At 55.4% G+C, this 13674-nt stretch overlaps 1 protein-coding gene across 8 annotated transcripts in view; it reads left to right on the top strand.

Annotated features, from left to right (window-relative positions):
* The first annotated feature begins 2491 nt into the window (after nucleotides 1-2491).
* CROCC (ciliary rootlet coiled-coil, rootletin) overlaps nucleotides 2492-13674 on the top strand; it is a 48432-nt gene continuing 37249 nt past the window's right edge. For 2 of the 8 annotated variants that reach the window (XM_047726603.1, XM_047726602.1), the window contains exons 1-3: nucleotides 10138-10331; nucleotides 10915-11059; nucleotides 12173-12327. In XM_047726603.1, coding sequence (XP_047582559.1) covers nucleotides 10272-10331; nucleotides 10915-11059; nucleotides 12173-12327 — 360 coding nt within the window. In that variant the 5' untranslated portion in view covers nucleotides 10138-10271. Of the gene's footprint in view, nucleotides 2566-4823; nucleotides 4854-10136; nucleotides 10332-10914; nucleotides 11060-11551; nucleotides 11703-12172; nucleotides 12328-13674 lie in introns of those variants that run through there. The other 6 variants (XM_047726605.1, XM_047726604.1, XM_047726601.1 and 3 more) reach the window with 6 other exon arrangements.

Genomic DNA, 13674 nt, shown 5'->3' with positions numbered 1-13674 from the left:
GAATCCCGTTAGACAATAGATCACTAAGACAAGAAGTGAGCAAAACATGTTCGAAGTGGGAGTCTTGGAGAAAAGCATCTGGACAGATCTGAGGCCTCTGTGGCCTTGGCAGCTCACTTCCCATGCTCCTTTGGGCTTCCTCTCCCCCTTTATGTTGCCAGCAGCGATGGCTCGATGATGCTTACCCCGTGCCAGGCACTGTTCCATGCACTTGGCCTAAAACTCGTTTTGCCATCACATCCGCCCTCTGAGGTAGGTACTCCCCTGTTTTACAAATGATGAGACTGAAGCAGTGAGAATGGTAGTTTGCCCGAAGTCACATGGCTGCTGAGTGGCAGAGCTGGGATCAGAACCCAGGCGTCTGGCTCCAGCATCCATGCTTCTAATCAGACGGATCTGACCAGTGCTGCCTCCGGGGGGGGGGGGGGACTTGGAAGACCGGGTTAATCTGTGGGAGTTCCCATTCTTCTAGTAGATCAAGAAAGCCAAAACATGGCAGGTATCAAATGACAGGTCAAGGGCAGGGCCTTGCCTCCTAGGTGATTAGAAGCCGCTCCATGCCTCACGGCACATAGTAGGTGTTGATTTCTCTGAGCAGACGGTGACAGGAGGGTGCTATGCTCTGTGGGCAGAATGGACCAGAATGGGGAGAAGACAAGTTTTTCCTTACTGCAGCTTGAACATAGATACTTTAATGTTTTCTTCCGGATTACAGAGGTAACACAGGTACAAAAACAAAACCACAGAGGATATTAGTGATCATCCCAAATCATTCCTTGCTTTGTAGGAACAGGAGCCCATCTCTGAGGACACCCTGCACTGGATTTAGGGCCCACCCCTGGATTTAGGTGGACCTTGAACCCCAGAAAACTTGGGCGCCTGGGTGGCTCAGCTGGTTAAGTGACTGCCTTTGGCTCAGGTCATGATCCCAGGGTCCTGGGTTCAAGTCCCACATCATGCTTCCCCTGCTCTGTGGGGAGCCTGCTTCTCCTCCCTCTGCCTGCCACTGGCACCCCGCTTGCGCACTCTGTCTCGTGCGCTCTCCCTCTCTGTCAAATAAATAAATAATACATAAAATCTTAAAAAAAAAAATCCAGGATGATTCTATCTCAAAATCCTTAATTACATCTGCAAAGGCCCTATTTCCAAATAAGGTCACATTAACAGGTATTGGGGCTTGGGACTTGAATATATCTTTTGGGGGGACACATTTCAACTTACCACAGTCTACCCACTCCAAGATCCATCAGTAAGGGATGGTTTATATAAATTTAGATATATCCGTATAATGGAATACTAGATTTTGGGGGGGGGGGGGACGGAATAAAAAAGCTCTTTATAGGGGCAAATGGGTGGCTCAATCGGTTAAGTGTCTGCCTTTAGGTCGGGTAATGATCCCAGGGTCCGGGGATGGAACCGCACCACAGGAGGGCTCTCTGCTCAGCGGGGAGCCTGCTTCTCCTCCTCCCTTCGCCTGCTGCTCCCCCTGCTTGTGCTCGCTCTGTTTGTCAAATAAATCTTAAAAAAAAAAAAAAAGCTCTTTATATAGTTGTAAGGAACTATCACTGAGCTATATCGAGGGTAGGCAGCAAGGTACAGAATATGGCGTAGATAGAATATGCTCTCTTGCATAAATGGGAAGGGAAAGCTTTATGAGCATAAAATATCTCTGGAAAGATACACAGGAAATAGCAAGTTGCCTACACGAGAGACTGGGTGCCTGGGAGACAGAGATGCTGCGTACTAGGAGATACTTTTGTAACTTTCTGAATCTGAACCATATAAATATACCATCTTTTCAAAGAAAGGAAGAAAGGGCGCCTGGGTGGCTCACTGGGTTAAAGCCTCTGCCTTTGGCTCAGGTCATGATCTCAGGGTCCTGGGATTGAGTCCTGCTTTGGGCTCTCTGCTCAGCAGGGAGCCTGCTTCCCCCCCCCCACCCCCCCACCCCCGGCCTCTCTGCCTACTTGTGATCTCTCTCTCTCTAGGTCAAATAAATAAATAAAATCTTAAAAAAAAAAAAGGAAGAAAAAATCTTCATTTGTTATATGGACACTCAAAGATACAGAGCAGAGTGAGCATTTTAGTGTCTTCTCATTTTATTATATATATAAGCAGTAAATAAATTTTTTTTTTACATAGGGGCTTATTCTGTCTAGTGTTCTGAAACATGTCACTTAATAACTTATAACCATTTCTCCAGGCATTGAATGTTCTTCTCTAACATTTGGAATGATTTCATAGTTTTCCATTAAAGAAACCACCCAAGATTAGGTATGTTAGTGCTGGACCTTTCAGTCCTTCTCATTTTTTGCTATCCAAGTTGGATCTTATAGAAAGACTTTGCAAGTTACCTTTAAGATATCCAGTGAAACTAGTCAATCAGAATGCCTCGTCCTCTAAGCCTCCTGGTTAATGTGGTTTTACGGATGGTGGGCAGAGTCCAACCCAGCCTAGCACCCGGATTTGGCAGGCAGTTGGCCCTAGCAACCCTGGGGTGGCAATTCCAGTCACTTGTTTTCCAGTTACCTGAGCTGCAGATTTAGAACACTCTGCAGTGAGCAGGTGAGCCCCCGGCACGACTCCCTTCGGGTGGCTGATCTTGGGGTCGCTGGGCTGAGCACCATCTGGGTGACCAGATGGGCAGCAGTTCTGGGGACTCAGATGACCACTGGCCAGGCTGAGCTGAGCAGAGCCACTGACTCGGCACAGAGAGGGGGGCCAGAGGTACGTATGTATGTGACTCCCCGCAGCAGGGTCCTGTGAGCTCTGGGATAAGAGGGTCAGGAGAGAGTCGCTGTGCTTGCTGTCCTTCCCAAAGACTCCTATTAGGTTGCATGGTATAGAGGAAAGAAGGTGGGATTGAAAGCTACTGAACTCCCTGCCGAGTATCATTGAGCGAGTGACCGTACATACTCTGAGTCTCGGTTTCCTCATCTGTAAAATAGAAATAATCCTAGAACTTGCTTCGTAGCCTAGATTCTGTGTCAAGAGCATTCAGAGGGGACTGAGGATAGCATGAGAAAATTGAAGCCAAAGCAGCCAGCACAGTGTGGTATGCAGCCGATGTAGGCTGCCTTCGAGGTGCACATGCCGGTGACCAAGGGACACCTGGTGGAGGCAACAGGAGGTCTGTTGGAGGGAGGGACAGGGATGTGGGCCTGAGCTCAAGCCTGGCACTGGGAGGAGCACTCTGGAGTGAGGGCTCTGCAAGGACACCGAGGATCAGCAGTGGACTGGTGAGGCCATGAGACTGTCAGGGCCTGGGTAGGGACCCCCCGCAAGTCTGGGGACTCCAGACAGGGTGACACAGACCTGGGCCATGCTGGGGTGCCTCGGAGCCAGCTGTGCTTACTGGCAGATGTCAGCCAGCCCTCTCCTTTGTGCCCTTCCTCTCCCAACCTCACAGCTCCACCTCCCCAACCCCAAACCCTAAGGATTGACCCAAACCTTTCTGGATCAATACCTTGTAGCCCTGGCCCAGGCCACAGCCTCACTTGCGCCGTCCCAGGGTGTCAGGGCTAGAATGCCATGTTGGCAGCCTCAAATGTCGTTTCTCAGATATAAAACCCAGGCTCTTCTTTCACAGAGAAAACTCCTACTCCCCCCCTCCTGCCCATCTATTGAGTGTTTTCCAAATATAAAATCATCAAGTTAGGAGCACCTGGTTGGTTCATATGGTTAAGCATCTGCCTTCAGCTTAGGTCCTGATGCCAGGGTCCTCGGATTGGGCCCCACCATGGGGCTGCCTGCTCAGCGCGAGCTCGCTTCTCCCTCTTCCTCTCCTTCTGCCACTCCCCCTGCTTGTGCTCTGTCATATAAAAAATAAAATCCTTTAAAAAATCATAAAACTAAACATGCTTTTTCAAACCAACCGCACCCCTCTCTCCGCCCTAGATTTTCAGACCTGCCTCCCCTTTGAAAATGGGTGATTTGATTCAATGCTTTGGAGAACAGAGCGAGATTGAGCCCCAGTGGGCAGATAGAATCTACAGATCACGGTTTAGTTCCCAACGCATGGTTTCCTCGGAGGGCCTGTGAAGCTGGAGACTCTTGATTCCAGGGTTGTGAGTTTGCGACCCACTTTGGGTGCAGAGATTACAAAGAAGAAAGAAAAGGCATGGTTTCCTCTGTGGTCTGGTCCCTATCCCATTTGGGCAAGGCACATGAGTTTGAAACAAAGAGTGGGTAGCAGATGGGTTCATACCATTTCACAGATGAACAAACTGAGGCCAGGGTGCCTCAGGCAAGGTTGCAGGGCGATCAGGAAAACGTTCTCCTGCCGGTGCAGTCATCAAAGCCTCAGTACTGTTACTGTGGGCTCTGAAGGCGCGGGGCGATGGCGGGGGATTGCCCCCTCGGTCTAGCTGGCGACAGGCGGAGGCCAGAGCTTGAGTTTTAGACCTTCAAGGCCGGGCCAGGGAATATAAGCGAGACCACAGCGGGATTCTGCCCCTTAGTGTGGGCGTTTTCTGTTATGCAACAGGAGCGAATAATCCCTGTTTGCTGGATTGTCCGGAGCCTCAAGTGAGACCGCGCTGGAAAAGCCCTCAACCCAGTACCCGTCACCAGCTAGCGCTCCATAGTTTGAGAGCGCTGCCTGGGTCAGGTCTGCAGCCACCCCGGGGCCCAGGGACCCAACGCGCCCTTCGCGCCCGGCTACGCGGGAACGCGGGAGGGCACTGGCACGGGTCCCTCTGGCGAGACGGCCTTCGGCCCCGCCCCGCCTTGGACACGCCCTTAGGCACGCCCCCCTCAGTCCCCGCCCCCGCCTATGCTCCGCCCCGCCCCGCCCCGCCCGGCCTGTGCGGCGGTGGCGGCGGCGGCGGCGGCGGCGGCGGCGGCGCGCGAAGGTAGGAGGCCGCGGGCGCGCGCTTCGGCGGACGGAGGCCGCAGGGCTGAGGTGGCGGCGCGCGCGGGCGGGAAGGCGGGAGCGCGCCAGGGGGCGGGCCGGAGCCGTTGTCCCCGGGCCCTTGGGAAACCCTGCGCGGTCGCCGCGTCCCCGCACCCCCCGGCTCTGCGGGCATCCTGCCTGCCCTCGGCTCCAGACCCTGTCCCGGCTCTCGCGGGCTGGGGGCCGGGCGCGGCGGGGGCCTGCCAGGCTTGGCGGCCTGAGGCCCCGGCGGGCGCCCGCGTGCAGCGTCCCCTCGCCCCTCCGGCTGGACCGCCGCCGGAGGCCCTTCCCCCCGTCCCCACAACAGGAGCTCCCGCGCTGCGGCTTCCTGTGGGCCCGACACCGTCCCTGCGGGAAGGGATTTCGCCCTCGCGGCGACCCAACGGAATGCAGAGTAGCCTGCAGGCCCAGAGTGGTCAATTGAGTTGCCGAAGATGGCACAGCCTGAGCAGGGGATCTGGGCCCTCCTTGGGTTTCTCAGCGTGGGGTTTAGGGTTGGCGTTTTGAACGGGCTCCGTCGTGATTTTTATGCAAACCCAAGAGGACTGTGTTCTGGCTAGATGTCTGCTCCCTTGGTGGCCAATCTCCCCAGCTCCCCCTGGGACTGGGACTTGTCTGGGGGATTGGGACATTGTGGGACAGGGTCTGTCAGGGTACCTTCTGTCTGTTTTCATCGGAGATTTCCTCTTTTCCTTAGCTGGGCTCGCAACAGGTGCTTAATAAATAAACAAGTCTGTGTTAGGAGCAGAGGCCAGGCTGGGCTCCTTAGTCCGGAGCAGGGTTCAGAAAAGACCTCAGGAGTCAGAACCCATCGATCTTGAGGCTTTGCCTGACTTACCTCTTCTCCCCAGGCTTTCTCTCAAGCTCTGAGGATGAGGGCCAGCCCTTGGACACTAGGCACCCTTCCCACTCGGGGGTCCCTGTGGGGACCCTATCAGGTTTTTACGCTAAGTTCCTGGGATGGAGCAGGTGCTGGCCATGTGTTCCCTGAGGGTCGTTCTGGGATCCCAGTCTGTGGGTGACATCGTTTATCGCCAGGACTTACCCGATGTGACCCCCAGCAAAGCTCAGGAGAATTGTTATTTTTTCTTTAATTTCTTTCATTTAGTTTCCTATATTATTACTTGTTTCAACATTCATTCATTCAACAGCTGTTCATGGAGCATTGGCTGTGGAGACAGCACTGAACAAAGCCAACTTGGTCCCTGTCCTTGGAGGAGATAGACAACATACATGTTAGATAGACAACATACATGCCTGGCTATGGGCAGGCACCACTTTAGCTGGTATTTTTGAGTCAAGGTCTGGTTGACAAGCAGGAATCGGCCATTCAGAGGAGGGAAGAACATGGCAGGCAGAAAAAGTGGCAGGTGCAAAGGTCCTGAGGTGCGAGCATGCCTAGTGTGTTTTGATGAGAATCAAGGCTAGGGTGGCGTGAGTAGTGGGGGAGCGGGAAGAGGATGACGAGGTGGGAGAGGTGGGCTGGGGCCAGATCCGGCAAGCCTTGTATGCTGTGGCAGGACTTTGAATTTTGTTATTTTGAGTGTGATAGGAGGCTGTGTGATGTGTGTGTGTGTGTGTGTGTGTGTGTTTGTGTGTGTGGGTGGGTGGCGGGGGCATTGAGAAGAAGTGATCTCCATTGCTTGAGAATATACTGGAACTGAGGGACAAGAGTGGAAGCCGGCAGCCTATGAAGAGCCGTCTCGGCGGTGCAGGCAAAAGATGGCGACAGCTTGTATAACACACACCCAAGACCCCCGAAGGTGTTTGGCACACAGTAAGCACAACATAACGGGAGCCATTGCTGTTATTGTCCAAAACTTTGGAACCAGGCATGCCTGGGTCTCACATGTGGCTCCAGCTCTTCATGCTGGTAACTTTGAGCAAGTTATTTAACTTCTCTGAGCCTTAGTGTTGTTATCTGTAAAGTGGGTAGAACAGTACTGGCATGACAGGGCTGTCAAGAAGGTTAAAACAGGGGGCGTCTGGGTGGCTCAGTCATTAAGTGTCTGCCTTAGGCTTGGGTCATGATCCCAGAGTCCTGGGATCGAGCCCTGCATCGAGCCCTGCATCGGGCTCCCTGCTCGGTGGGAGGCCTGCTTCTCCCTCTCCCTCTCCCGCTGCTTGTGTTCCTGCTCTCACTGTGTCTCTCTCTGTTAAATAAATAAATAAAATCTTTAAAAAAAAAAAAGGTTAAAACAGATATGTACAGATGCAAAGTTATGGGCAGAGGGCTGGGCTCATGGTTGGTTCAATGTTTTTTTTATCATTTCTAGTCAGCAATAGGAGAGTAAAGGCATAAGTGGGTAAGAACATGGTGTGTTTGAAACTCATGAGTAATCTCTGGGGGACTTTTTGGCTGATTCCTGCCACTGGATCTGGCAAACAGCAGGCTGGGAGGGTGGGCCAGAGCCCAGCAGGGGTGGGGAGGGAACAAGTGCAGAGTGTCTCCTCTGTATTTATTTGCTGAACAACGGCTGAGATATGCCACTGTGTAGCGGGTACAAGGTTCTAGAATGGGTATTGGGAAAAGCCAGCAACACCAGCGGTAGTAATGATAACGCCAGTAAGAGCCAGCACTCACGCACTATTTAACATGTAATCATTAAGGTGATACCAGCTGATATGACAGTGAGACCCCGAAGTCTCAGAGGCTTAACAGAAGTTTATTTCTCATTCATGGAAAGCCCTGGCAGGTGTTTGGCAGGTGGCTTTCTACATGGCGACCCACGGACCCAGACCCCTCCAGCTAGTGGCTCTGGCATCCACTGGGACCTCAGCATTATTTCCTTCCAGCTGCTGGACAGGGCAGGAGATTAAACAGTCCCTCATGCAAGATTTTCATGGGCAGATCTGAAGTGGCACACATTCTACTTTGATTTTGCTGACCAGAACGTGTCACGTGGCCATATCTGACGGCAAGGGAGTCCCATTTTCTAAGAATTGGAAGTATGTTTTGGTGAACACATAGCAGTCTCTGCCACACCATATCCAAGCACACAGCTAGGCATGGATCACCTTATTGAATCCTCATGATAGAAATAGGCACCATTATCATCCCATTTTACAGATGAGGAAACTGAGGCTCAGAGGGGTGAAGTCACTGGCCCAGGTCGCACAGCTGGTGGGGAAGGATAGCCAAGACTGGGGTTAGATGCTGAAACTATAATGTCCAGATTTTTCCTATGAGGAAGTTAATCATTGCTTCGAGGTTTGGCTGCAGATTCGTGAGACCTGCCTGTGCACACAGGGTTTAGATGTGATTTCTTGGCATCTAGAGAACCCAGTCAGACTTTAGGGGGAGAACTCTGGGCAGAGCCAAGGGTTCTGGCATCCTGCTCCCTTCCCCTGATCCCTTAGGGCACTGGCTGGGGGAAGGCACAGAATAATGGCCAGTCCACTAAGCACATCTGGGATGCCTCTGTGCCAAGCCGGGCAAGTGGGGGGTGTTGATCCTGGTCTAGGGGGTGTTTGTGACCCCCCCCTGCTCTGGTTATGGGTGTGCAGACTAGAGAGGGGACTTCTGGAGGGTGTCGGAGGTGGGAAAATGGGAGTCCCAAAGTTTTGTAGTGACAGCTCTCTGCCCCTGGCCCGGTTCACTTTTGCCTGAATTTGGCCTTGCTTGCCACAGCAACTTGATGGTGCTTACCATTTTGGCCTGGTGCCCTGTTTCCTGGTTTTCCATTTGCAGAATGGATTTCCTAGTTGAGGGTGAGGGGTGCAGCCTGACTAATGTGCACTTATATTGCACCTGCTGCATTCCCCAGTCTGACCTAGAGAGAGTAATAGAGTCTTTTTTTTTAAAGATTTTATTTATTTATTTGACAGAGATCACACGCAGGCAGAGAGAGAGCGGGGGGGGGGGAAGCAGGCTCCCTGCTGAGCAGAGAGCCCAATATCATGACCTGAGCCAAAGGCAGAGGCTTTAACTCACTGAGCCACTCAGGCGCCATGAGAGTAATAGAGTCTTAAAGGGAAAATGTCTGGCTTCGCCTTGGAGCACTTAACTGGGGGGCTACCTGGCCCAAGTGGAATGAGCTCTGGGCTTACCACTTCCCTGTGGCATGTCACTTTGAATGGGTGAGGCTCTAACCTCTCTAAGCCTTGGTTTTCTCACCTGGACATGGGTTGAGGTGGGGACTTAATGAAGTAATGCGACTCTGCCTCCTCTGGGACATGGCACTTAGTGGGGCCACAGGAAGCAGGAATGATGCTAATGAAAACAGGACGGAAGCTACCTTCTGCTCACTGCTCACTCCGTGCCCGCTGGGGTTCGATCCCTCTTAACCTTTCAACCCACATGATCCTCAGTGACTCTGTGTGGCAGAGGCTCTCGGTCCCATTTTAGAGATGAGGGAACTGAGGCTCAGAGAGAACCTTGGACAAGGTCCTATTGCCGAGGAGTGGCAGCGCTGGGGCTCCCAGGTGACCACAGATATGCCGCTCAGTCCAGGCAGCCTCCCTGCCATGCCGGCAGGGCAGGAACTATGGGACAGGTGGCCAGACCTCTGGCCCTGGGATACAGGGACTGGCCATTTTGGATTTTCAAATGAGTGCAGTCGTTATTTATTGAATGCTCGGTATGAACCTGGCACTGAGTCACACGCTCTTTGTGCCCACCTGGTTTTTGGTTGACTCTCCCAGACAACTCCGTGAGATGGGTGCCAATCATTCTCCTCATCTTACAAGGGGATGGTGAGGCTCAGAGAGGCAAAGTTGCTTTCTCAGAAGTACACAGCCTGTGTGTGTGGCGGGGAGTGGCGATGAGGGGATGAGGGGATTCAGATCGCTGGGTGTGGGCGATTCCACAGCCTGCGATCCTTACCCGGAACCTCTTGTGAGAAAACGTCATCCCAGCGCCCTGGAAATAAGGGCTTAGCAAATCACGTGATCCCTGTCTGGGTCAGCAAAGAAGGTCTAAGACTGGCCTTTTCCACCTCCTGATGCTGACCCCACTGCCTGTGCTTGGAGGGCTCTAGGACCCAGCAGCTGGGGAGGGTGGACAGTGTGTGTGTGTGTGTGTGTGTGTGTGTGTGTGTGTGTGTGTGTGTGTGGTTGGGAGGGGTAGATCCTTGGCTCCAGGGCCCTCCTCCCCCTTCTCTCCATCCTTTCCTTTTCTCGCCCACGTCCTCCCCTCTTTCCTCCCCTCCCCCGTCCATGCCAGCTCTTCCTCCTCTTCCCTCCCCTCCTCTCCGTTCCCGGCCCCTCCCCCTCTCTCAGCCCCTCCCACCTCAGTGGTCACATGGGGGCACCGCGGGATTTAAGCCTAATCTGCCCTGTGCTCAGCACAACGGTCTGGCTGTGGGATGGGCCAGCTGAGCTGGTCTCTGGGGCCCTGGAGAAGGGCCTGGAGGGGGGTGCCCACAGCTTGCCCCCCATGAGTTTGGGGCTGGAGGAACCTTTGGAGGCCCAGCTGGCACTGGAGACGGTTATCCAGGTGGGTCCTGAGGCCTGGGCCCACCCCGTCCAAGGCAGGGGAGCCTGGGTCTAGCAGGAGTCGGGGAGTGGTAGATACCTCTTGGGGTCCTGGGGTGGGATAGGTGGGTTTGGGGTGCACAGGGGCCCCAGCTTGCCGCTCCCAGCCGGGCTGGGGGTAGAGCAGCTGCTCAGGGCTCAGCGGCTATGGCTCCCCTATTCCAAGGTCCCATGGGGAAAAGGGCATCCCTGCTCCCAGACTGAAGGGTTGAGGTGACTTCTGCTAGCACAGTGGGATCTTCATCCATGTGGGGTTGGAACTGGACGGCCGCCCCCGACACTGCCGGCCCGATGGGTTTTGTGAGTGGGCCATGCCCCACTGGCCCTCCGTGGGGGCTCCTTCCCTGGGCAGGGGGCACACAGTCTTCCCATGGGGGCTGTTGGCCATTCTGACTCCCTGGCTTTCCTCCATTTGGGGGATTTCCTGAGGGTCTCCTGGGCACCCACATCTTGGGCTGCGGGACTTTGTTCCTCTCCCACCAGACCAGGGAGCCCAGAGTCCCAAATCCCCTTCAGAGCTTCTCTCCCCCTGCCCTTCCCACCAGACCCTGGAGAGCGGCGTTCTGAGAGCAGGCCAGGAGGAGGGCCTGAGTGTGCAGGACCCAGCTCAGGACTCTCCCAGGACCGCTGGCCTGTCTGCCCGCATCAGAGAGATTGTCACCCGCCACCTCTCCCAGCCTGAGAGCCAAGGTGCCACTCTTCTTTCAACTTCCACAGACACTGCCTGCCTCTCACCCCTCCTCATAGCCCCCTTCCCGTGGTCAGTGGCAATGGTGACTCACCTCGAGGCAGACACAACCCTGTGATGGAGGGACCCATTTCACAGACAAGAAATAGAGGCTCAGAGGTATATTTGCCCAGAGTTGTTCCCCATGTGGTGCTCCTAGGCAGAGGGGACCAGCACCCCATCTGGTAGCCCATAGCGAAGACTTAGACCCAAACACCACATTCTCTCCCAGGGATGGTGTGAGCTGCCTGACCCTGAGACTACAGGGGAAGGCAGCTCAGCTCAGCTCAGGGCTTTGCAGAAGTCCGAAGGGTGGTACTGACCATTCCCTGCCCAGGCAGAGAGGCTGATGGGCCCTTGTTCCTCCCGGTGGGTGGCATCCTCAGCCTCATAAGCGGTTTGAGAGTCTGGGAAGGGTGCCCTCCGATGCTACTCGTGTGTTTGCAGCTCTCCTTTCCTTGGTGGTGTTGCTGGTGCTCTGGCTGCAGTCCTTGTCCAAGCTCAACCTCCTTGTGAGGAACAGAGATGTTGGGGCCCCTAGGAGCCCCAGGCAGGGAGAGACTCAGAAAGCCCTCACCTCAGTCTGGAAGAGCCTAGAGGCCTGTGGTGTGTTGGCGTGTGTCCAGTTCTCCTGGGATGGAAGGGGAGCCCACAGGATGGGGGGGGGGGCACGTCCACTTCTCCCTTTGGCTCTTCCTCCCTTTTCCTCCTCCCTTTTCCTCTTCCTCCTTCTCCTCCCAGCATGACCCATACTATCTTAAGCCCTGGCTTCAGAAGCTTCATGAAGCCCTTCCCTTAAGCGAGGCCTCCCGGCTCTCCTGGTCGGGTCTGGTTACCGTTCCACTCATTTGCAGAGCAGCAAAACTGAGGCCCAGAGAAGAGTAACAATTGGAGAAAGAAGGAGCTAGTCCCTGCCTCCTAGACCGAGCCTCCCTCCACACATTCTGGGCCTGCTGGGGCCACCCTTGCACTGTGGTTGTGTCGGCTCTGAGGCTCGCTCCGGGGATGGATGTAGGGGGAGGACGTCCCGCTGCACCCTGGGGGAAGCCAACCTCGTGCCTGCTGTCCCTCTCCAGCCCCGCTGCCCGCCCTGGAGATGGCATCAGTGCGCTCACTGCAGGAGGAAAACCAGCTGCTGCAGCAGGAGCTGTCCCGCGTGGAGGACCTGCTCGCCCAGAGCCGTGCGGAGCGCGATGAGCTGGCCATCAAGTACAACGCGGTCAGCGAGAGGGTGGGTGCTGCCTGCGGCCTGGGAGCTGGGCCCGGTGCTCCTCCGATGCGAGGGCCGGGAGATAGCCGGGCCGGGGCACTGGGCCTAAGGTGGGCCTGGAGTCAGGCTGGCCTGGGTGCTGATTGTGGCTCTGCCAGAGTGAGTGGCCTTGAGCAAATCCCTGTGCCCTCGAGGTCTGTTTTCTGTCTTGGGGATGCCAGTGTGATGTGGGCTTGTGAGGAGTCGACCAGCTGATGGAATCAAGTGCCTATAGCCAGGGTGTTCTATGCCTACCTGTCCCACACCTGCTTGGGGTGGGGGGCACAGAGAGTGTGACCCCTAGAGGATCCTGCTACCCCTCCAGTATCTGGACATCCCTCTGTGCTCCCATGTACACGGGTCTTGGGGTCCGGCCAGCGGTGGCTGGACATGAGGCAGGCAGGCTGGAGTAGGCACAGGCAGCATTCTGCCAGCCCTCTGGGGCGGCCGCGGACCTGCAGCCACCCCCAGTGGGGTTGAGACCTCGCCAAGGAAGGAAGGAGAAGCCAGGCCAGCCTCCAAGTCCAGACAGGACTCGCATTCCCCAGGCACCTGTCCCCAGGGCCCAGGTCAGGACTGTGCGTTGTTTTGGGTGCCTTGTTTTCACTGGGCCCCCAGGCTTGTGAGAGGGGACACCAGGGAGCAGTAGCTGGTGGCTGGGAGTTGGTGAGGGCGTTGCTGGAGGGAGGGCGTGTCTAGGTGGGAGACGTGCAGGTGGTACCAGTCATCCCAGTAACTACTGTTTACTGACTCCCTCTGGGCGTGGCGCTTGCTGGGCGCTTCACAGTTGCTGCACCAAGAGAGCAGGCTCCGAGAAGGACAGCACCAGGCTTGGGGTCACACAGCCAGTGAAGGCTTGGGCTGTTGACCCCCAGCCCGGGGCTGTGCTTTGCTGTTTTGTTTTCTGAGTGTAGGAAGAGCCAACTGTGCTGGGAGTTCCACTGGGGGCAGTTGGAAAGCTGGAAGGACCTCAGACAGAGCCCCCTGTGCGCTAGGCAGAGCCAAGTTAGCCGAGGCTCCCCAGGCTGGGCCTGTCCCACGGGGGCTTGCCTAATCACATTGGGAAGAGGGGCACACATTTATGTGTGTGGTTGTGGGGGGTGCAAATGTCCTGGCGTTGGCTTGCCTGGACAGGCCCCTGACTTGTTGAGACTTGCGGAGGAGCAGGGCGGAGGGCCCGGAGTGGCCCCTAGCACAGGCGACGGTGCGGAGCTAGTGTTCCCAGGTTTGCAGGGGATGCAGAGGTGGGGGCTGGCCCAAGTCCCCTGTTGTTGTGGGTGACGGGGCCTCGAGCCAGCCCTCCTCCAGTTTAGCCCCCTCTCATCTTTT

This window comes from Lutra lutra, chromosome 4 (assembly GCF_902655055.1).
Source record: "Lutra lutra chromosome 4, mLutLut1.2, whole genome shotgun sequence".
NCBI classification, from domain to species: Eukaryota; Metazoa; Chordata; class Mammalia; order Carnivora; family Mustelidae; genus Lutra; species Lutra lutra.
The sequence above is the reverse complement of the archived record's forward strand: the minus strand, read 5'-3'. Positions and strand labels throughout refer to the sequence as shown.